The 24606-nt window shown below is 42.4% G+C and overlaps 1 protein-coding gene and 2 non-coding genes across 3 annotated transcripts; 1 reads left to right on the top strand and 2 right to left on the bottom strand.

Annotated features, from left to right (window-relative positions):
• The first annotated feature begins 1038 nt into the window (after positions 1–1038).
• Positions 1039–23529, top strand: LOC117773669 (cilia- and flagella-associated protein 47-like). Its single transcript, XM_034605562.1, has 53 exons — positions 1039–1222; positions 1390–1547; positions 1680–1795; positions 1942–2080; positions 2261–2345; positions 2471–2611; positions 2993–3162; positions 3363–3466; positions 3651–3880; positions 3970–4162; positions 4387–4451; positions 4892–4989; positions 5103–5310; positions 5424–5520; positions 5768–5984; positions 6089–6333; positions 6596–6726; positions 6947–7069; positions 7176–7307; positions 7514–7591; positions 7895–8042; positions 8287–8366; positions 9079–9277; positions 9474–9559; positions 9799–10015; positions 10364–10589; positions 11214–11331; positions 11635–11765; positions 12149–12249; positions 12404–12523; positions 12610–12835; positions 12960–13031; positions 13392–13529; positions 14084–14165; positions 14305–14400; positions 14808–14994; positions 15223–15320; positions 15849–15965; positions 16594–16728; positions 17217–17329; positions 17868–18018; positions 18238–18326; positions 18483–18569; positions 19440–19504; positions 19632–19768; positions 19929–20034; positions 20344–20579; positions 20715–20856; positions 21046–21173; positions 21280–21345; positions 21638–21781; positions 23190–23316; positions 23352–23529. Exons 1-52 carry the CDS (start codon positions 1064–1066, stop codon positions 23313–23315), a joined length of 7056 nt encoding a protein of 2351 aa, XP_034461453.1. The 5' UTR covers positions 1039–1063; the 3' UTR covers position 23316; positions 23352–23529.
• trnad-guc lies at positions 3230–3301 on the bottom strand. Its single transcript has one exon. It is a non-coding gene; the product is annotated as a tRNA-Asp (tRNA).
• trnag-gcc lies at positions 22700–22770 on the bottom strand. The gene has a single exon. It is a non-coding gene; the product is annotated as a tRNA-Gly (tRNA).
• Positions 23530–24606: the final 1077 nt, after the last annotated feature.

Raw genomic sequence — 24606 nt, 5'->3', positions numbered from 1 at the left:
GCAGGAAATATTACTTTACTGACATTGTACGTGTCCAAGTGAATCGTAGATGTTAAATTGTACAATGTCCGGAGGCAGTGTTCGAGTTGAGCCGCCGTTTGTTGACTTCAGCGATGTTTACGTCGCGCAGGTTTACAAGACAACGCTCACGGCCACAAACATCGGGAAAAGTTCCTCATTGAGAAGCCTGTCATGAAGGTACGTGTCTGCATCTCATGGGTTTTTAACAACTTTACTTAGTTTACGATCAAAAAAACAAAAAAAAACGACTCACAGGTAGCTAAATTAGAAATTTGCTTAATTGCTAGTTAGCCAAAAAGTTGCAAGGTGAGTCACGGTAAGCTAGCAACATTTGTCTTTGTTGTTAAGTATCTATCTATCTATTTATCTATCTATTTATCTATCTATCTATCTATCCATGTATCTATGTATCTATCTATTTATCTATCTATCTATCTATTTATCTATCTATCTTATGCATTATGCATTAAAGTGATAATCCTGAGTAACAGTTGTGCCCTCTCTGTGTCCCAGGATAAAACCTGATACCTCAAAATACCTTATGCCCTCCCCCCTTCAAGTAGAGTTTATGAACAAGTTCTCTAAAGTATGATGCTTTGCTGTCTTACAGGCGGATTCACTCTCCTGTCTGTGGCTTGGGCCTCTATATTATGGGACGTCCTGTGTGAATCAATCAATCATCAATCAATTTGTGCTGCCACAAATCTGCACAACTTTTGTGGGGCACAAAGTCAGCTGCCGCTAAACATCTGTAACACCAAAGGCAGCTGCCTCCAAACTGTGTGGCATCAAAGCCAACTACCGTTACATGTCAGTGTCACTTTCTGTTGACACCAGAAGTACGAGCTACCGCTGCCACGATTTGAGTTTGCCCTTACTAGTAAAACGAACGTAGCAGCCTGAGCTGCCATTGACTTCAACGTTTGAGAAGCAACAGGAAAGTTGAGCATACTGATGTTTGTCAACGAAAACGAGTTAATATTCACTTCACTGGCAGGACATATTATTATACTGACATTTTACGTGTCCAAGTGAATCGTAGATGTTAAATTGTACAATGTCTGGAGGCAGTGTTCGAGTTGAGCCGCCGTTTGTTGACTTCAGCGATGTTTGCGTCGGGGGGGTTTACAAGACAACGCTCACGGCCACAAACATCGGGAAAGGTCGGAAAAAGATCATCATTGAGAAGCCCGCCATGAAGGTAAGTGTCTGCGTCTGATGTTTCAAACTAGTGTCTTTTATTATCCTGTAAAGTTTTCCCTTTAATTCACTCACTGTTCATCGACTTTGCTAACATTTGGCCTGTGTGTGTTCATCTTATCATGTCTCCCCCTCCGCTCCTTTTTTAAATCCTTCTTTTTCCTGAAGTTGTTCAAGTTCACAGCAGCGGGTACATCCGTGACTGTGGCTCCTGGTCAGTCTGTCAGTGGCCTGCTGCAGTTCACTCCAGAGAAAGAGGAGGTGGTCAGAGACTGCCTTCTGATCCATATAGATGATGTGGAGACCATTGAAGTCCCATTGCTTGGGTAAGCTGTCTAGACATACTGTGTATCACATATGTTTGTATCTAGGACCAAACATGCAGTCCACGAGATAGTGAATCATATTTTGTTGTCTATTTTCACGTCACCTCAGTTCCACTGTATCCACACCTCTAGGTTTCCCAGGACTTGCTCCCTCCTGACGGACTCGGTGTTAGACTTTGGTTGTGTTGCTGCCAGCAGTCAGATAATCAGCAAACACCATCCTATAACCAATCAAGGATCACAACCAGGTAAAGAGTCATCGTAACTTTTGCCATGAATTGGAACTTAAATGTCCAAAAATGCCAGAATGGAGATTAGTTTTACACTGTGTGTGTTTGTGTGTGTGTGTGTGTGTGTGTGTGTGTGTGTGTGTGTGTGTGTGTGTGTATCGTAGGTGTGTTCCAAGTGCAGTACAGTGCAGACCCTTCAATCAAACTGTCACCCCTCAGTGGAGTCATTGCAGCGGGCGCCACCCAGTGGTTAAAAGTTGAACTACGCACAGACAGACCCGTGCAAATTGATGAGAAGGCTCTGTAAGACACTAAGATCTGTGAACTGTAAAGTACATAAACAGAAAGGACACAAAAATAACATGTCACTATTGTAAATTTTTTGAAGATTAGTTCATAATATTTGCTGTATATATGTATATGTTTGTACTAATTGGAGTATTAACTATCCTGAGTAACAGTTGTTTACTCTCTGTGTCCCAGGATAAAACTCCAGAGTTTCTCTGCTGTAACTCTTACTATCAGGGCTGAAGTGGTGGATCAGCGGCTGGAGGTCTGTGACCTGAAGGTAATCCAGTGGAAATATGAGATACTCCATTGATCTTTGATATTAATGATTACCTTATGCCCTCCCCCCTTCAAGTAGAGTTTATGAACAAGTTCTCTAAAGTATGATGCTTTGCTGTCTTACAGGGGGATTCACTCTCCTGTCTGTGGTTTGGGCCTCTATATTATGGGACGTCCTGTGTGAAGAATGTGTTTCTGAGAAACAATGGCCCCCAGGCCTGTGACTGGATCTGCCTGCTTCAGGATACTGCTGCTGGGACTGAAGTGGTGAGTGTTAGAGTCAGTGCTGCCACAAATCTGCACAACTTTTACAGGTTGAAATCAAGTAAAAAAGTTTTTAGTCATTCACAACAGGAAAACTATCTATATTAATATTTTGATGTAAAGATGATCCTTTATTAGTCCCCCAATGGGGTAAACATGCAATATAAAGACAAGGTAATATAATATAATATAATATAAAATATAAATAATACATGTAAATAGATTACATACGGTGTAAAAGGATTGCACATTACATATTGAATTGCACAGACAGAACTGTTTATTGCACAGCTGTTAAGGTCGTGAAAAAGCAAAGCATTTGATTTGCAATAGTTTGCAGACATCCTGGAATAAAACAAGTCATTGACAGTGAAGTCTTTGTAGGGAACCGACCTCCGAAAGAGCACAGACACCTCCCTGTGTGAGAGAGAGGAGCAGTGCTACCCAGCGGCGCAGGATTTCTCTCAAGTCTTGGTGTGTGCACCTCAGCAGGGTCGACTGGGACCTTATGACACAACCACTGTGGCCGTGAGCTTCAGTCCGTTTCGTATCAGGTAAATGGAATTAAATATCTAATCATTTACTATCTTATGTGGCATTACGAAAAAAAAAAAAAGTTTTCTCCCCGTCGGGGAATTGAACCCCGGTCTCCCGCGTGACAGGCGGGGATACTGACCACTATACTAACGAGGAGGTGGTGAAATGTAGCATGGAGCTTTACGTATATAAAGTAATCACACGCTGTTTCTTTCAGGCCGACAAGAGTGGAGCACAATCGCTCAGACAGACGACAGGACTATTGTCTTTTCCTGTTATTTGACTCAGTGGGGAGGAGACATGGCTTCACTCACCACAGTGGTACACACACACACACACACACACTCATTCATACAGCACAGTCCAGCTCACGACTGCTTTTGTACATTTCAGTTAACATCACCAATATTTTTAATTAGCTATTTAAGTTGTCACACTGATATCTTGATCTGTCTTTATTTGATCTTTTTCCCTTTTTTGTAACCTTTTCTTTGTTTCTCTCTAGGTAACAATAGTGTGGAATTGGCAGTGACGGGCTCTGGGCTGCCTGTCTCTCTGGTACCCAGTCCTTCTCAAAGGATTGATTTCCCACCTTGTATGATGGGCCAAAATATGGATCTGCTGTGTGTGCTGCAGAACCTCTGCCCTGAACTTCCCGTCCACTTCCACTTCCGCAAGTTACCACATTTCATCACTGAACCTTTCAGGGGCACCATAGGCCCTGGGCAGAGTCAGGTAGGAGAGTGATTCATTGGATTATGTATTTCTAAATGCAAGCAGAGCAATGAATGTGGAAACTTGTTTCTCTCCGTTGATTTCCCCAGGATGTAGTTTTGTCTTTCACTGCGCGGCAGCAGGGGAGCTTCCAGCTGTGCCAGATGCTGGATGTCTTAGGTCATGTTCACCAGAGCAGTGACAACACGGCTGTTACTGAACTTAAGCTTCGTAGCTTCCACACAGTGGCTCTACAGCTGTCTGCTATCTGCTGCAGTGAGACTCTGCCAAAACCTAATCCTGGTGAATACTAGTTTAGTCTTAAATTAATTCAATTGTGTTTTGTGGGACTCTGTCACAAAATACATTTAAAAAGTTACGCTAAAAAAGAGCAGATATAATATATACTGAAACGATGTTTGTTTCTTTGATCAGTAAGTGGGTGTAGTTATTTAGCTGGCTAACATCCTGTTTAATTTGTTTATCTTGCCACATTCACCTTGATGTTCTGACTGGCCGCTTTGCAGACATCATTCCAGCAGTGACTAAAACAACTCGGTCACCACCTTGCGCTCAGCCTAGTGATCTGGCTTTCTGTCATATGAGGGCACACGCTGATGTCCTCAGCACCAACAAAACACGAGATTCCAGGGAGACGAGTCAAAACGCAGAGGAGGAGGAGTCCCCGGCCTTTCCAAGCCGCAGGGCATCTGACATGAGGCCGGCCTCTTCAAACAGACAGCACAGGTAGAGATGAAAGACACACACACTTTCTGATGCCAACCTGGTTCATCATCTGGAGGCTGTCTCTGCATGAACAACCTTTGGAGCTGATGTGTACAGCTCATGAGTGGACCTGAGAGCAATTCTTGCATTATGTTACTCGTTGAAAACACTTCAGACTACATTTTCATTGCTTTTATTTTGTTGGTATGGGGTTAAAAACATTTGTAAGTTTCTTTTTTCTTCATTTTTGTGTCTTTGCACTTCAGGGCTGATGAATCCTTTCATCGTTATGCGGACACCAAGTATGTTCTCACTGAGATGGAGCAGAGACAGCGAAATCAACAGATTTACACAGACCTCATCAAACAGCTCATGCAAACACGGCGGGCGAGAATAAAGAAGAGGTAGGTGTTGTTGCAGTTTTTATTTCCTGTATCTACTTTTCAACAGTTAATAGCATCTAACTCGAATATGTGGTTAGATGAACCATTGAAATTGGATATTTGTCTTTTTTTAGCGATGCTAGACAGCAGGAAAAAATGTTACAGGAGGTGGACATCGGGATTGTACCTGCTCAAGGACTTGTTCCCCCAAAACTTCGTATCTGGGACATTGAGAGCAGTGACATCTCAAAAACCAAGCTGAAGAATGCTTGTGCTTTCCCACAAACCAAATGCAGCTGCCCAGGAAAAAAGACATCCATCCCCCTGCAGTTCAAAAGTCAGGTGAGGTCAAAGGAAGCAAACTCATTTTAGTTAACAGACAAGTCCACCTTTCCACAAGGTAAGATTTCTTTGCAAATGCCAAACCTTTCTTTTTTCGTTTGCATTCACTCTAGGCCTCAGAAGTAATGAGTGCAGTTCCCTCTAACAGCCAGGAGGTGGCAGACTGCAGCAGGACTCTGACAGCTCAGGAATTCTACCAAGTTGTCATAGGTTGGAGATTCAGTTTAAAGTGCTTGAGTCCCTGTCTCTAAGAAAAACTTGAGAACAAATGATGTGTATCAGTGTATTTTTGTGTCTTGTTCTTTATCTTTACTCTGTCTCTATAAGGAATGTAATCTGCGAATATGAAAACATCAACACTTAGTCGTCATGGTGATTTATTTTACGAAAAGATAAGTGTAGAAGAATTATTTTCAGGTCAAAACCACAGGTTAAAATCTCTCTTTTTTCTCATTAGGTCCATCGTTTCTGGACTTTGGCGAAGTGTGTGTGCAGTCGATGTGTGTTCAGAAGCTGGAGCTGACCAATCATCTATCAGTGTACGTCTGGGTGCAGCTGGAGATGGACTGTCTGGAGCTGCAGGGCTCCTCACCCCTCTCCCACGTCCTGCCCCCCTGCTCACACAACACCTTACCGCTGACATTTCAGAGCAACAAGCTGGGACACTTTTACAGGTTGGAGGAGGAAGCAGCTCAATATACTCTCATTTCATGAAAATCATTGATTTCTGCTCCAATGCATTATAGGTAGATTATAGATGTATATTTCTTTATTCCAGACCTGTGTCCTACACTGTAAACCAGCAGCACCCCGGTCAGATACTAGTCCAGGCTCAGGTCGTCCCCTTGGCTCTGGAACTGTCCACCAACCTGCTAGTGCTCCATTCCGCCCCCACCTTACTTGCCCAGTCAGGATATAGAAGTTCAGTTACACTTCGAAACCATGGAAACCATGCCGCAGAATTCACATGGAGACCAATAGTCAGAGAGAATGGCGTCCTGTTCTCTATTCGACCAGCTACAGGTACGACAAGTTCCACTCTGTGTTACTGTATATTCTTTTCTAAATGAAATACAGTTTTCAGCAACAGAGAATATTGGGATGAAGAAAATTCAAAATATAAAAAATTGTGTGTAACTACCTAGCATTTTTCAAGGGAGGTTTTTTATCATCCTTTTATTCCTCTCCTTTTCATTTGTTTATACCTAAGGAGCTATATTGTGAACAAGCATTTGCCCGTATGTTTTAGAACTGATATGACAATTATGTATTTCATCCTCTTTAGGTACAGTGGAGCCATTCAGAGAATTGGACTGTGACGTGGTGTGGCATCCCTCCTTCGCTTCCCCTGCAGAAGGAGACTTTGACCTGTGTGTCCACGAGGGCAACACACAACGCCTATACTGTGTTGCCAAGGTCTGTCCTTAGAACTGGAAAGATAACGTTCTATAAGTTACTCCTATTTACTATTGTAGGTTTTGAATAACACTATAACGGAGGTATGCACACTCCAAGCTCTCTTTTAAGTATTCACTTTCCTGGCTGTTCCAAAATTGCTTTGTGTGCTGTCACATGTTTTGTAAAATGACAGAACAATAACATATGGCGGTAATATAAATGTATGCCATTCTCTCAGGTTGGATCCACTAGTGTCCAACTGGCAGAAACACAGGTGATGTTTGGATCAGTGCCTCTCAACATGCCTTCTATCAGAACTGCCATCTTACACAACACTGGACAGAGCCATGCCTACTATCAGGTGCACACACACACACACACACACACACACACACACCAACACACAAAGGTACTTGTTTATGACAGTTGTGAAATAACAAGTATCTCCCTCTGTCTGTATGAGGCAGGTGCTAGATGTGTGCCCTCTGCCAGGCCTGGTTGTGAGTCCATATGAGGGCGTGGTGCCAAGCCGGGGGCAAGCCGTGCTCAAGATCCACTTCAGCCCTGATTCTGTCTTCAGGTTCGACACCAGAGTGGAGGTGAGAGAGAGATGCAAAGATGTGAAGACTCTTTATCATGCCTCCACACCCCCAACGGGTTGTCCCTCCGTGTCATTCTTGTGAACACAATATCTCAAGAATCCCACCAGGGAATTTCTCGTTTTCATATTACGACGGTGTTTATTTGTGTGTCTGTGTGTGTAACAAAGAGAGCACCTGATATTAGGCATGTTTATGTATTACAGATTGAACTGAGGGGCATGAAGTCCATTGAGTTGAGGGTGGGCGGATCAGTGGAGCCTCCAAATCTTGACATTAGTGTGGTGAGTGTCTGTGTGTTGATATATTATTTATACTTTGTCTGTATCAGCAGATGATATACTCAGGCAATTTTTCAAAACTACACAAATTAATTTAAAATTAAAAAGAAAATGATGAAAGTATTTCAGTCTTATCAGATATTGTCAAAATAATGTATCAAGAGGGAATTTGACCTGTTGATATTGAGGTTGAGCATGTTTGATGTCATAGACTTTTTAATACCATGAGGCCACTTTGGTTTACCTTTGGAATCCCTATGTTTTTTCCTCATCTAATTATATCACCGCCTCCCTCCCTCTTTTTAGTCCCATTTCCAGTTCCATGGCGTCCATGCTGGTTCTCGGCGGGCGATACCTTTCACTCTGACAAACTGCTCATCAGCCGCAGCCCGGGTCACCTTCAACCTGTCACCATATGCAGACTTCTCTCTCCAGCTCCCTCAGCCCTCACACAGTATGCATTTACTCACTCAGTCCAGCATTTCACACAGGATCAGATTTAATATGTGGGGTGTGTGGGTAATATGTTCTTATGAAGAGGGTTTGGTTAATGAAACACAGTATTGTATTATTGCATGACTGTCCCTGTGGGGTGTGACTAGAGTAGAAGATAAGAAATAGTTTTGTGACATTAAAGTGCATATTGTCTTGTGTTTACTGAATTTTGCTTGATTGCTTCTGTTCATTTTTACAAGCAGAGAAGGGGCCAGGTGTGAGTGTTATGGAAGTGCAGGGCTACCAGACGAAGGACTGCTCCCTTATCTTCTCACCCACACAGGTGATGTCTTGATATAAAATCTTCCAGAATAGGTATAGTAGATAGATTTAAGATGGATAAGATCTGTTTAAATGCACACTTAGCCTTCACAAGTTGCTCCTAAAGCCGTCCCCCATGAGCAATTGTCCAATCATACCTTAAAAACCATGAGCCAATGTGAACCAGATGGTTAATTTGAAATTGCAGCCCTTTGGCAAGATGTTTAAAAAGCAATGAAGTGATTTGGCTAACTACAGCTGATAGAATCTGTCTGCAACTGTTAGGACGGACGTTACTGATGCTTTGTTCACCTCTACCTGAAATCAAGCATTTTTTTTCCCTCCAAAAACTATCTCTGGGGTTTTTAAAAAACAATTTAAAAGGTGTTTGTACTGTCACAAGATTAAAACTGTGTATTTGTTATTTCCGCTAACACTCTGTTTTTCAGTCATTGCATTTTTTATATACTAAACCCGTGACATTCAAAATTCATTGGCTACCCTGGCCCCCCCTAGCAGCGTGGGCAGGGAGAGACGGCTAAATTCGGTTCAGGTGGCGTATTGTGATGACAAGTACAAATATGACATTGGATCTCAAACAGGTGGTAATCTGAGAGTAGCAGGTGGTCGAGATGCTGTTGTGAACTTTAATTTCATTGGTGCATCGCCGCAGCATCAACCAAAAGCAGAGCATGAACTAGTGGATAGACACTTATGGAAATGTCTTCCTGTAGGCAGCCAGTTACGACTTCGACCTGCCGGTGATGGTCAATGGAGTGAGGTGGCCCATTGGTCCTCTGTCTCCCTTCCCTACTCCGTCCTCCGCATCCTCCTTCTCCTCTCTGTCAGCTGTCAGCTGGAAGCACATGGTCCAGCCACACAGCCGCTCTGTCACCACGGCGACACAACGGTCACCGTGCATACAGGCCACAGGTGGGGCTCATTCATGTGGAGTTGGAGTTGAGTGTTTGTTAGTGATACTGTATCGTATTCTGCTGGAATGAAACACAGTCACAGCTCAAATGTTGTTACATTGTATATGTACAGAACACATTTCACACATGGCATTAGGTTTGTGCAGTTACATAATGTTTTTGCTTCCCTTGCTGTTTTTTTCAAATGTTTTTAGTGCTGTGTGCTCCACTGGAAATGTCCCCGTCAAGTTTACAGCTCCACGTGGAGCCTTGGGCACCACAGTGTGAAGTTTATACTAAGGTACTATCAACTTCAGCTTTCTTACTGGGTTTCTTTCATTCATTTTCACATTTGTTCTTTTCACCTTCTCTCATTAACCATTAAGTACGGCTGCAATCAACAATTATTTTCTATTATCGATTAATTTCTTGATCAATTAATTATTTTTCCCACATTTTTGCTGTTATCTGTTATATTTATAATTCTATAATGATTTTCTTCTTTTTCTGATTGTGTTATATCCCTCTGCCCCGCTCTAGACAGTGGAGCTGAAAGCAGTGAGTGAAGAGAGTGTGATTTGGTGTGGTGTCATCAGTAAGCAGTTGCACTGGTGGTTTGACTGCAGTGCAATAGCAGCACCAACAGAGGACAGAACAGAGTGTGAGCTATGTACAGTGACTCCATCATCTGGCCGTCTGGGGCCCAGCCAGTCCATCTGCGTTGCGGTCAGCATCAGGCCTGAGGCGATCAGAACAGGTGAGAAATGGTTAGACTCACACATTATGATGGATCACTTCGTCTCCTGCTGCCCTCTCCTGTCTCACACCTGCTTAATTGGATCAAAATATCGTTTTTTTTTCCTTTCACACACATGCTGACCCCTTTTCCCACACACTCGTCAGAGGCAAAACTGGATAATAAACAACATATGTCACAGCTTCATTGAGTGTGCCATGATCATTGTTGAATACCCATTGGTAACACCACCTCAAGACCAGATGCAAATGTGTTAAAGGACTTTTGCATGACGGTGGGTTACACATGTATTTAAAGAACTGGAGTTACATTCAGGTAACATCTTTCTTTTTATATTTTCTCTCCTAGCGTCTGGCAGATTAATCAAACTGTCCCTCCCTCTGTACTTGGGATATAAGGATGGAGAGAGGATGGAAGAAGAGAAGGAACATCAGCCCTACCGAGAGCTGGCCATCACTATTACTGTCCAGCGTCCCAGTATCACCTTCCACCCCCCTCAAATCCTGCTCCGCCCAGTACCCCTGGAAAGCAATGCAACGGCCAAACTCACCCTAGTGGCTGTGGGATATCCAAGGTTAGTTCACACACACAGTTGCCTCCTAAGATCTGATCCACTTACAGTTTTATTAATACCTACGTTTTCATAATTTGGATTGTGACACATAGAGAACAAGCACAGATGTAGTTGTCAGCTTTTTGGGTAAGCTGACAACAATTATAGATTTATATTGTATTTACCTTCTCAGAGTGTGTGGCAGTTTACCAGCTGTGACAAGCCATTGGAGCTACAGTAAATGAATGCAGAGGGGGAAAAGAGACAGTGATTATCTCACTACATTATTCATTTCAGTGGGATTTTTATCAATCAGGCCAGGACTCATTAACTGGCAGGTCTCTACTCGTGTTGGATTTTGCTTCCATTATAAGCCAACAAGCTAATCCCCATTCCTATGCGGCTCCATTGTTGTTCGGCTTTCAGAGTGGACAGAAATCTGGCAGTAATTTTACAGTTCTGGCAGCATTTTCTGACCCACATCCCGATGACTGAAATCAGAACGCTGCATGCATAAAGATCTTTCGTCTTCTCAAGAAAACATATCTAGGGTTCTGTTTACACACTCAAGAAAAGAACCAACAAGCAGTATGCAAAAGGTGGTACAAACACAGTAATATCTACTTTTTGTTTCTATGTTTGAAGTGGGACCAGGATATCAGCTGAAGTGGATAAGATGGACACGGAGGATGGGACAAAGATGCCGCCTGTTTCTGTCATGTTTCCTGAGGGTAACTGCCTCCTTGTCCAAAAACAGGACCAGGTAAAGTCCTTGTACTCAGACCAGCATAAATCCTTGAAGTGGAGAAATGTATTTACTTCTAAAGATGTATTTGGTTTCAATTTCACTTAAAAAGTTGCTTCCTCTAGTTTCCATATCTTGTTACAATTGTGCATTTCCGAGGCAATAGTCTGAGGATTGTGCTATAAGATCCGTTATGTTTCTGTAGCAGTGCGAGTGAAACCCAATCTGTCACTGAATCCACCCCGTGATCAAATGACCAAAACTGGAAAAAGTAGATATGTGTGACAGAAATTCACCCACTTCTCTATTGTCTCTGTATAGAGCCATCCAATAGGTTTGGGAAGCCAGGAAGCCAATGTGACCTGTCTGATTTGCAGTGTGTCCTGCTCTTCTGCCGTTCCTCTTTCCCTCTGCACAAATATCACATTCACTGAACAGCACTTCAACAACAGGTAGCTATTTAATAACACCGCTCCTCACATCTTTTTCTCTTGTCTCTTTGTGCCACTATCTGGCTGTCAGGGGTTGAGCAAATGAGTACATGAGGAGGGCTTCTGGTTTTTCATTCCATCAAAGTTTGGCTCTGACCATTTAGTTTGAAAACACATTAGTTTCTTGGTTTCTAACACAGCCATTATCTGGGTTTGGTCCTGAAAATGTCAAGTGAGATGAATGATAACGATTTGGGGCCTCACTAGAAAACCTTCAGTCCTGTCCTTGTCATGTCCCTTCACATCTACATCATGCCTGAGAAAAGACTTGATATAAATACTTAAAATTACAAATGAATAGTACCAACTCCTTTTCCCCCTTAACTCTGCCTCTCTCCCAACAGGTTTAAGGTTAAGTTGAGCGCAATCGCTGACAACTGTGTCTTGACAGTCTGGCCCTACATGGCCCTGCACCGCTCGGAGCAACAGATAGTTGTCAAGACTGGTAACTGTATAATATCCACAGACACACATACCTGCACCATGTATGTACAGTGGTTAGAAAACTAACTGAAGAAGTAGAAAGTATCACCCAAACAGCTTCAAAATAAATCTGTGAACATGTTGTCATCCTTTATTATTGTGTGACTGTCATGTAGGAGCCATAGCTGAGGAGGCGATCCTTCAGCGCTATCAAACACCAAGTCCTGCTTCTGGCCTAGCGTCATCCTCCTCCACATTCGACCACAACAGCTCAACTAACAAGAGTTCAGGATTAGGTACAAAAAAGAAATGCACCACATTTTTGTGTGTTTATAATTGTTTGAATGCATCTCTCAACAGTGTGTGTCACTGACCTCATCAGACTCTTTTCCAGGCAGTGGCAGTGTGAGTGGTCAGAGCAGCAGGGATGAAGAAGTAGCTACAAAGAGACAAACCCTGGACAATCCCGGCGTCCCACAATTCCCTAATGCCAACTCAGACGAAGGGCTGTATCACCAGAATGTATTATTGGCTGTGGAGAGGTGGTTTAGTCTCTTTGGCTGGCCCGACGGAACACATCCTATCTCTGTACCACACTCACTCAGAAGGTATGCTCTAGATTTGCTCAGGGGCCACATTTTAATTACTGTCTAGTTCTCCACCTGTCTTGTACCATCTTTCCTTTCTGTTTGTCTGTCACATTAATCAGTCTTTGCTCCTCTCTCCCTACAGAGTTGTGACAAAAACTCAAATGAATCCTTCCAGTGGACGGACTTACCGCGTCAGCCAAAACAAAGACTACAGGTGAGTGTGTGTGGGCTGAATTATTAGTACACGGCCTTTAGGCAGATAGATAAAAAAAGTTTTTTGTAGTTCGGTGCATTGAGCAGTTTCAAATTACTAATCATTTTATTACATATATGAGGCTGAGATAGTTAATATTCTGTCAGTAACCTTGTTCAAATTCAATCGACAACCATGTTGAAACAATGATGTTTGATTTATGTGAAGAGCTTTGGGCTCTTATGTGCAAATAATGTCTCTGTTATTCAATATATAGAGGTTTGAATTTGGTCAAGGAAAACACTAGCTGATAGTTGGAGTGAAACTTGTGGAATTTAATTTCAAGATAGGGTCATAACTGTGTTGTGTTGTTGCATCTAGGTCTGTGATGGACATGTTTCATCACCTGACTGGCAAAAAGATTCCTGGAATTCTTCACTCTGAGACATTTTCTACAGATAAAGACCAGCGGACCAATCAGCTGTTAAAACATCATGAAGCTTTGCTAGCTTTTCTCAGGTAGGCTTTACACACACAGATACACTGCTACAATGTGTTTGAATAAGTGCCTGAGTCATGTCCATGCAAAAGTCATGGTCGAAAAACAAAACCCGACCTCGTGATATTTCTGTTTCGGCACCAACAAGTCTAAACTGAATACTGTCGGCAGAACAAGGTCAAACCTTCAGAGAATAATGTGGAAATGATACATCATAATAAACTAGAGTGCAAATGTTGTCAATGATAACTTTGAGGAATTACTTCAAACTGCAGATGTCCTGCAGGGCTCGTGCTTACTCATGTGTGGGTCACAAGTGTGGCTTTCATTTTGATTAGTAAATGTGTTGCAGCGTGCATGTTGCATATTGAGCGAGAGACCATTGAATTCAAATATCCCAAAGGTTTTTTTCAAGTTTAATTAAGTTGTAAGGAATAATAATGTCACAGACACGTTATGAAGAACACAGCAGGAGAATGTTACACGTTCCATGTCTGCAAAGGACTTAGTGACATATTTGACATTACTTCGCACCGTGGTCACTTTTTTCTGTTTGTTGTTACTGTGTGTTCAGGGTGCAGGGGGCCTCTCTCTGGCACATCAGACCAGAGTATTTGCTCGACGTGGAGGATTTTAATCACTGGTGCTCCCAGCAGGTATAAATACACACAACATTTCAGTCACAGACACAGACAAACTAAATTACATTGCTTTTAAATCCCTTTTTTTGACACTCTCACTTTCCTTCACACACAAAGTATATTTACAGCTTCTTTTGCCATATGTGTTATGCAGTCAAATGAGGAAGAGCGTGGTCTGGACTACAGGAGTGTAGACTATGAGTCTCTGAGCAAACGATCCTGGATGGATGTGCTGCTGCAGATATACAAGGTGAAAAACATTTATCTGCCTCTCTCTATTTTTTCACTGCCAGCTTTTTTGTATTGTATTTATGTATTCTTGGAAATGACTTGATATTTTTCTGTAAATTTTAATTTCTGTAATTGTTCCTTTTCCCTCTTCAATCGCTTCTACGGGTTTATATTTTAATTTCTCCTTTATGTCTTTCTCTACCTTCTCAGTAGCTGTCAGAAATAATGAATACTTATTAATGTTCAAATAAAGGTTGAATCAACGGTTGAATAAAAAAAAGCAGTTGCCTTGAAATGTTTAATCTCTAACAATTTAATGGAAGCCTGAGGACATTTTGGTGCTCACGAATGTGTCTGTGTTTGTGAATATAAAGTGACTCTGTCTTGTTTAATACCACTATTTAATATTCCTCTGCACACACCCAGGTATTAGTCTTGTGTCGTGTGGCGGAGAGTGGTCTGAACACAATTCTCAACCAGGAAGATGTAGATGGGATCCACACTGTCAACTCACAGCCAGTGACCAGTAATGTCTATTCCGCCTGCGAGCTCCAGTTGCTCTCATGGCTCAACAAGCACTTCCAGAACATGAGGAAAACTGTCTGGGGTACAGGTAGGAAACAATATGTTCACGCACATACAATACACATTAAACCACTTAATCAGAGCCAAACTGAATTAATCACCACATGTGGCTGCAGAGGGCGCTGTTGCTTTAAAGTGTTTCTTCATCACAGGGAAAATAATAATATAATATTTTCCTGTAAAGCTTGAGGTTAGAATTTATTTTCACGACCTGTTGATGCTGATGGTGGTTTGCATTGTTGTTAATGTTTGGCAGGTGGTGTCCCTCCAGCACGCTGGATAGTGAATTTTGACCTGGACCTGACAGATGGACTGGTGCTCGCTGCTCTGCTTGCTGCTTACTGTCCTTATCTGGTCAGTGTGTGTGTGTGTGCGTGTGTGTTTGTGTGTGTGTGTGTGTGTGTGTGTGTGTGTGTGTGTGTGTGTGTGTGTGTGTGTGCGTGTGTGCGTGCGTGCGTGCGTGCGTGTGCGTGTGCAGACCATTTTGTGTGTCTGTGAGTCAGAGAGGGATGGTGGTTAATGCCTGTTAAGTGGCACTGTGATTAGGGAAGCTTCTTATCATGCAAATCACCAGACTGTGTGTGTGTGTGTGTGTATAAATGTGTGTGGGGGAGTGAAGCCGCCTCTGAATATTTAGTAGTGTAATTAGCCAGTAGATGTGTTTTGCTCAAGTGTTTGACAAGTAAGATTTCAACAAAATTCCCAAATTATCTTTGAACTCTGATAAGCCAAGTCAATTCGCAATCTAGTCACACGTTACTGCTGAGCCGTCTGTGACAGGCAACAGAGTGAGAGAGCAACTAGAGTGCTCATCCAATTGAAAGACAAATCACAGATGAGCCTTGTTAATATTTCTTATTTACCAATTATATTTCTAATTAGATCTACAGCCACTTCCAGAGGATGTACACCACCCCGAGCAGCCTGGAGCAGATCCTCCACAACAACATCATACTGGTCCAGTCCTTAACTGTACTTTCTCTCAACATAGATATACAGGTACAAACCAGAGGAATGTGAGATTACCAGTTAAACCAGGTTTACCCATTTACACATAAAGGAGGTTTACATGAGTCAGAATAGGCTGCTCCTCTTCAAATGTCTTTTCCTGCTTTGCAAACTTAAACTAGAATGATTTCTACAATGTTGCTTCCTTGCGTATCTGCAATCCATTTCACATATATGCTTTCAAATTAATTGAGTACTTTGAATACACCAAAAAAACAAAAGCAATGTATTCCTATAACATAAACCAGAACCTTCTCCTATATGAAGTGTAGCAACAACCACTTTGAGTAGATAGTATTTAACATGCTGTATAAGTAACATTTAGAAATCACATCATTATTGTGTATGTACAGATAGTGCACATGAATTTTAAACACAGATTTACATGATTTAATTGCACTAAATCCTTTAATGTATTCAGTTCTAATTAATTATCAATAAATATAATAATTATATTGGCAGAGACATTTACCAATTACTGCATCAATGACCATCATGATTGAATACATCATGAATATATCATGAATATATCCTCATGATAATGGAAACATTATGCAGCACTTCCTGTTGTGACTGTCCCTGTATGTGTGTGTGTGTGTGTGTGTACCCGTGCATTCAGCCCACAGATTTGTCAGATCCGAATCCAGTGCAGATGTTAATGCTGTGCGTTCACCTGTATGAGAGGCTGCCTCAGTACCTGCCACTGAACACTATCACTCTATCAGGAAGCCTGCACGGCACCTTCAGCAAGCAGGTAACACACACACACACACACACACACACACACACACACACACACACACACACACACACACACACACACACACACACACACACACACATATACACACACACACAGACACACACACACAATTAATATTTGATCTTAGACACATGCCTTAAATAAAATAAATGAGCACTGTCAACATTGAAGATAGACTTGCACATGCAAACACTTCAAATAGGATCACACATACAGGCACACAATGATTGGATTAGAGTCACACATTAACAGGATTATGGACTCATCCACACAGGATTACAAACACAGACAAATAAACAGCTAGTTAATGATCCATGTTGTCGGCCACATTACACACGAGCAAAGACAGATCAGTCAGTTTGTCACATTTCATTGTAGTAGTGTTTTCTGACAGCAGGGTTTGTCTGCCTGCTGCAGTTCTACACACCTGTGTCTGGGTTGTCTGTATAAGACTGTTTCTGTCTCTGTCCGTCCTGCAGGTTCGACTGAAAAGCCCATCCTCTAAGCCTGTCAGATACCAGGCCCTCATTTTAGGAGAGGATGCACATCTCTTCTCCCTGCCAGATGGATCTACTGTCAGCATTCTTCCAAAGTATGTCAGATTGTACCATTTTCTACTTTACCGTCCTATACCGTACCTGACACACCGTACTACACCATACAATACCACACCACACCACAAGTCACCTACAGTCTACAGTTTTTATTCCAGGTTAAAGCATAATAAGTCTAATGCAATAAAATAGAAATTATGAAACTCTTGCATTTCTTTGCAGTCTGCACCAATAACAGATACTGTGCTAAAACTTATATTGTTAGTGAAGAAGTGCTGTCTTTGCATCTGTACTTCCTAAATAACTTGTTTTAGGCAAACTGGTGGCCTGCAAAGAATAGGTGGCCTCAACTTCTTCTTAGAGTTCAAAATATATATTTGTGTTTTTGCCTTGAGACTTTACTGTAGCTCATTAAAATGCCTCCTCAAGTGAGGCCTCGATATAGAAATAGCGCATGTCCCATTTTGGAACCCAAGTTTACCCACTGAAACACTGCTTTTTAGGACAGTTAAAGTTCAGTTTTGTAACTCTCATTTGCCAAATAAGCAGAGATGTTGTCGTGGTCAATTTTCACAGGGCGAGCACTGAGCTGACAGTCCAGTATCGCTGCTCCTTCCTGCAGCCCATGGAGGCCGTCCTGCTGCTCATCTCCACCTCGACGTTTGGTCTGAGTGCCACCACTCTCGCCTTCAACTTAAAGACCCATGTCCGTCACATCACACCCACAGTGAGTACACTCAACCAAAGGGCTGGACTGACTGTCATCCTATTGTTAAATATTACTGATATATTGCTAACAGCCTCTCTGTCTGACTAAGTCACTCACTAGCATATCTTTGTCTGTCAGATATCATTCTTTAAATACATTATCAACCAGAGGACCTATTCTTCATACATAGCGATATAATTAAATGACAAATTGTCTGCTTCCGTCTCCTGCCCTTAGAAAACGGTCAAGTGTGTGTCACCATGCTATGAGCCGAGAGTGGTCCAACTGCTGATAACCAATCCTTTCAATAAGGACGCTAAGTTCAGGTAGGTGTCACAACACACATGCGTTCCACCAAGTAGATCCAGCTTACACCTAACTGCCTTGGTTTTGTGTATCCAGGGTTGACACTGTATACACTGTATCTGTCAAATATGTTTGTCACCTCCTCTGTGCAATGATGCATGCAATATGTGTGTTAGGGTGGTGCTGGTGGAGTCTACATTCAACCCCCTGGAGCCTGAAAAGGAAAAAGAAAGCTTCATTCAACAGGCGTCCTCCACAGCCCAGTATGACAAGCACACACACACATCTTAAATTGCAATACAAATTGGAAATCTGTGGGCGGTATATATGTATATATAATACGTAGTTAGATTTTAAAACAGCTGGTCAGAGTTTTTATCATTTATTCCAAACAATTTTCAGCTGCAGATGACTCAGAATTTGTTGCTCTCGTGAGTGTTTGTGGTATCAGGAAGTGTATGTGGGATTTAAGTGAGATGAATTACAGCCTTTGTGTCCATGCTTATGAGGGACATGTCACGCAGTGCAGTGGTGTGGCTCACTGATGCCTTTTTAATAGTTTTTTAACAATGCAGCTCTACAGCACAGATGAGGATACATCAGGCGTTTTAGACACACACAACACTTGTTTGTAGAATCAATTCCTTGTTGGTTTCCTTCTCTTCCTCTGATTTGTTGACAGTAATTAAAATGTAAGCCACACAGATCAAAACCTTTTGCATCACTTTATAGTAAATATACACATTTGGTGGCAAGCACAGAACTACTTTTCTTTTTATATTTGAATGCGCCAAGACCATGATAACATGGTACAAGGAGCACAACCATACAGAATACAAGCTAGCAACTAACAGACTTTCCACAATGTATATAGTAGAAGTTTTACACAATCTAAAGCTTCTTCTGCGAGTCACTGCTTCAGACAAACTCGGAGGCTGCTCCTCAGGAGACTCCTGGCTTGTCCTTTAGAATAGCTCGTTGTTATGCATCTCTCGTCATCTGAGTCCTCTTCAAACCAGGACATTGCAGCTCCTCTTTCTAATCAGGAGTTGACGATGAGGATTTGAAGTAGGTCATCTGTGTATGACGTATACAATGGGTTTATTTTTCTTTCCTCCTGCTCTCACCTTCAGGATCGAGAAGACAGCTTCAGACATGAGCTGTGGGGAGGATGTGGAAGGAAACCCCTCAGCTTTCAGTGAGTAGCAACACAAAAATGCACGCATGCTCTGTACCCTGTGCAACCCAAATTAATGTCTATATTTGTGTTTGAATGTTTTTTTTTACCATGTCTGATTTGTCGTTATATTTGCGTGTACACCCAGATGGTGAAGGCAGTGACTTCCTGAGTGCAGTGGGGAGCGTTTGTCTGAAGTCAGGCCAAACACACACTCTGAACATCCACTACCTGCCCCTCTTACCAGGCACCAAGTACGGCTCTGTGCTGCTAGTCTGCCCGCAGGTCAGTGTGTGTGTCTGCCATTGTCAGGGTCTTCTTTCAATTGACACTGAATACCAGTGAATTGGCATGGTTTGGCCAATTGGGGACAAAACCATGTTATGTTGGCCATCATTTATTCACAACCACATGTGTGTGTGTGTGTGTGTGTGTGTGTCTCTAGGTAGGCGACATGGTCTATATTGTGAAGGCCACAGCAGAATTGCCTCTTCCTTCCCCGCTCACTGCCAGGCCAACTTCAAACATAGTCTTCATCACCAGCAACTCTGGTAGGAGCCTCTCACACAAATGTTTGTTTGTGTGTCTATTAACCTTATAACATTATAAAAACCTCTCAACATTACACCAACATTAATATTTCAATCATTTAAACATTAAAGAATTAAATATAAATGTCTTGGGTCCTGTTCCAAAGCCAAAAAAGTGAAAATCTTGTAACATCCGTTGTATACGTTTTCCTCAGGGGACATTTGGTTTTCTGTTATGTTTAAATCTTGGCAACATACGAGCAAATGTGATAGTGAGCAGTGAATCAAAACACTGATGTTTTTCTCCACCAATATCTGTGTGTGTATCAGTGCTAAGCCTGCGCTGCAAAGTGGAGCAGGTGTGCAAGGTGATGGTGCGTGTGCCGCTGATCAACGTGGCCTGGGAGCGAGCTCTGGCCATCTGGGGTCAGCAAAGCATGAGCGCAGAGGAGCACAGGAGGCGGATGCTGACACACACGTTGTACAGTAGCACTGTGAGGGCATCTACAGCCATACGCAAGCTCTCCAATCAACAGTTACACACACAGACGCTCTATGGAAAGCAGGTGAGAGGATATACAGCAGTTTGGTTGGTGGGTGGAAGGTAGACAGGGTGATTTTCACATTACTATTGTGAAATGTTTTCCTTGTTGTCTCCATTCATTGTTTTGTATACCTCCTCTCCTCTTGTTTTCTGTCAGGCCCAGCTGTTGAGTGGTACTGACCAATGTAAAGTGGTTACATATAGTGTTGAGGTTTCTTTGCCACAGTACTTCACTTTACCCAGTACTGTTCAAATACCTATAAAGGAGGACACCAATGTACCATGGGAGGATCCTGCAGGTACGTACACACACCAGATATTTTCTGGAACTCTTCCTGCCAGCCCCTAGTAAAGTGTTCAGAAAATGAACCAATTTTCCAGAGTCCATGTCTGAAAAACAGCTTTACTTATATCAATGTAAACTCTCCTGCTATGATTGTCCACTGTTTCCCCTCCCCTGAATATCTTCTCCTCCCTTTATTCAACAGATTGTGGCTATGTGGACATTCCATTACGGTTCCAGGCAGACCGTGTGGGACAATTCACATGTCAGGTGGTCCTGAAGACTTCTCGTGATATCAGGGTCTACATGCTGGAGGCACTGGTTACATCAAAGGTATATACCACACCAGATGAATAAACCTGTCAATGAATGCTGGGTTGCTTCATGTTGCCTGGGTTTATGGTCAATGTCACTAAAAATATCTCATTTGTGACCACAGGGAGAATCCATCCACCTGGACTTCAGTTCGCCTGCTCACTGTTCAGTCACACAAGACATACCCGTGGTGAGGAGAAAGTCCTGAGTATTAATCAGTCTGTGTGTGTGGTACCTAAAAGCATTTGATTAATAATGAATGCTTTTATATATTACTTCCAAGTAGTAGGAGTGGTTGAATATACGCACATCAACCAGAAAGCATGGTTGCAATGTGTGTGTCTGACTTGACTGAAACTAACAGAAACATTTTAGTTTGGACACAAATGTTTATGTTATAATGTCATGAGTGTAGTTTTTGCAAATTACCTGATGTTGAAGGGTAAAGTCAGATTATCAGGCCTGTGTGTGTCCACCCACAGCACAATGAGACCCAGCAGGACTGGAACATGCAAGCTGAGGTGTGCGGTGAAGGATTCTGTGGTCCAAAGGTTTTGAATGTACCAGCTGGGACAAAAGTCTGCTACCCCCTCTCCTTTCACCCGTCTGCACAAAGTGTCTTCATGGTAATACTCTATTTAATTGTGTCTGTCCTTTTGTCCTTTGTCACCTTCTCGATATTTACCTTTCTAGTTTGACAAACACTGTAATAAATGACAGGAAATCTTTACAGAATTGAGGCCTGCTGCACAGTAAGGGATCATGCAAGTTACACTGAGTTCCCAAGTCTCTGGAATCTCAGAAATCCATTGCAAATGTGACGTCCTGCGTCTCGACTGGATCGTCTAGTGTGTGCGTTCTCACGATTAAAATGTTGAAAATAATTTGAAAACCCTCTAGTGTGCAGCAGGCATGAGTGTGTGTTCAGGATAATGCAACATCAGCAGCAATTTGGGTAAAGCCTGCTTTGAAAATCCCCTGCCAACAACACTCATCGGCCAAGCCCTTATATTTGTCCTTTCCTTGAATTAGTCTTCATTCCATCCTCCCTGGAAACATTCAAGTACCACCACTTATCTAAATGCCTCAAACAGCAACAGACTGTCTGGCCTGTGCAGCTATTAAAGTGATATCTGGTTATCATCTTCCAGTGCTTTTCCAAACAGACAGTGTCTGAGAACAGTAGACTTTCTTTTTTTTGTAAATGAACATTTATTTATCTCTAGAATACATAAATGCTGAAGATAAATGAATGAATGCATGGATAAATAAATATAGGTGATAACCTAGGGGATATATGTACAAGGCTCCTCAGCCTATTTCCTCATTTCTCTCAATTTTTATGTATTTATTTCTTTACTTTCTACCCCCAACCTCATTAGCAGAATATGGAAATATACAGTCATGAATAAAAGGCAAAGGCAAAGAAAAAGCTTTTAAAAAGAGAAGAGTTACATAGAGAATGAGTGAGTGTGCCCTTTCCTCAGGGTCTATGTATATGTTATAGAAGTTATAAGTTTAAAAAAGAAAAAAGAAAAGTGTGTTGCATTGGCCGGGAATCGAACCCGGGCCTCCCGCGTGGCAGGCGAGAATTCTACCACTGAACCACCAATGCATTTGTTGACGCATATTCGGGGGCGGAGGGTTTTAAGCAGACGTCCTGTTGTCTTGACACTTTCCCTAAACGGTCCTAAACCGTTTCCCAGTCATTCTCTATGGAAGTGCGACCCCACTATGGATGTAATGCGCCCTCCGGCCACTGACAACGTTAGCGCTGTCACCGCCACCGCTTCAACTCTCCCTTGCTCGCAACTTCCCGTTCAACACTTGAGTGACGCGAGAAGAAGAAACAACAGGAAACACAGGTGCGATAAACAGGAAATACACCGACTGTACACTGGGCCGTCCTCGCAGTTCAGTACCATGGACAGGGGACAGACAGGTTTTTGTTGAATCCAAAGGAGGCGGGGCTTAGAAAGAGACAAGCTGCACTGTGTGTGTTTGACAGCTTGTGTCTTATCCTTTCCCCTACAGGGCAAGCTGTCCTTACAGAATGACTGGGATGGAGCCGAGCATGTGTTTACCCTCAGAGGAGTGGGAGAGCGCCCCCTGCCTGTGGACCATGTGGTATCATATTGCCCTGTTGGGAAGACCTCATAAACTCAGCTGGATGTCCTCAACTACAGCCAGGATAAGCTCAGTCTCAAGGTAGAAGGACGTGATGTGAATGAGTGCCACACTGTTACTGAGGAGGTTTATTCTGGTGGACACTCACACTCAGGAGGGAAAAGCAACAAGTCAACTTGATGTTTGTGCTCTCGTTGAAATCAAATAAATTTAAGTGTTCAAAAAAAATCTCCAAACAGTTTCTACTTTCATCTACTTAAATGTGAAGATTTGCTGTTTTAATTAATCTTCTTTGATAGTAAATTGAATATTGTGGTCGAATACAACATGCCATTTAAAGACATTACTGTAGTGGACACTCCTGACCTGGTCTCAGTCAGTATGCTTACCCAATCAGTGCCGGTTCTGATCCCAACCCGTCAGAAACACACAGACTCCACACCGGCACCGACAGTCTCATTTTAGAGATCCAGTGCTGGAGAAGAAAGCCTGCAGATGAGGCCTCGCCCTGAACAGCTGAGACCACTGGCAGAACTCCATTACTGGACAACCATGGCCCCTCCAGGACAGACCACCTGGAATCCACGTGAGGTCCCCAGCCACCCTTAAACTCTTATCATTCAAAATGAGTTTTTTATCATAACTAACAAACTTTCAATTTGCTTTCTACAGTATATGTACTATATTAATGCTACATTTATCTTACATAACCAACATCATTTAAAAAGAAGTGTCAACACTATTAGAATTAGAGATCACACATTTGAAATGATCTGTCCTTCCCCCTTGAAAAATGTCATATCGTTGTTTCAGCTTTTTAGATTTTCTAAGTTAATGGCGGAGGACCAGAGGCACTAAGTGACTGATGGAGGATGCAGGAGATGTAGATGGACCAGATTTTTTGACCCACAGCTGAGTCTCCGGAGCCGAGTTTATCTAATAGTGGTGCCAGAAAATAACAAGCTGCTGTTTGTACACATACTCACTATCACCTTTGACCATTACATTTGATAATTGTTGTAGATCGGTGGATGTTTAATTGTATTTGCTGGAGATTTCAGCCATTAGATGATCTATTCAGTTCACTTAGTCACTCACATGGAAATCTGTGCGTTGCTTGGTAGAGATAATTAGGTTTTTTGTCTCTTTGAGCATGTGTGTGTTTATCCGTCTCTTCTGTCCCCATGACAACCGTTATCTGTATTTGTGTGTGTGTCCATCCCCACTCCTCCACCAAGCTCAGTGTCTGCTTTAGACCATCATCCATTGGTGAGGGGAACCACACATCACTTTCACATGCCCTCAGGTACACACACACACACAC

The sequence above is a fragment of the Hippoglossus hippoglossus genome, chromosome 2 (assembly GCF_009819705.1).
Source record: "Hippoglossus hippoglossus isolate fHipHip1 chromosome 2, fHipHip1.pri, whole genome shotgun sequence".
Taxonomy (NCBI): Eukaryota; Metazoa; Chordata; class Actinopteri; order Pleuronectiformes; family Pleuronectidae; genus Hippoglossus; species Hippoglossus hippoglossus.
Note: the sequence above shows the minus strand (reverse complement) of the source record. Positions and strands in the feature narration are given on the sequence as shown.

Bases quoted from the DNA above. Each gene is read 5' to 3' on its own strand.
- LOC117773669 (XM_034605562.1), top strand. From the start codon at position 1,064: ATGTTAAATTGTACAATGTCTGGAGGCAGTGTTCGAGTTGAGCCGCCG. The intron at 20,035-20,343 runs GTAGGAGCCTCT...TGTGTGTATCAG, and splicing joins CTTCATCACCAGCAACTCTG to TGCTAAGCCTGCGCTGCAAA. The intron at 20,857-21,045 runs GTACGTACACAC...TTTATTCAACAG, and splicing joins ACCATGGGAGGATCCTGCAG to ATTGTGGCTATGTGGACATT.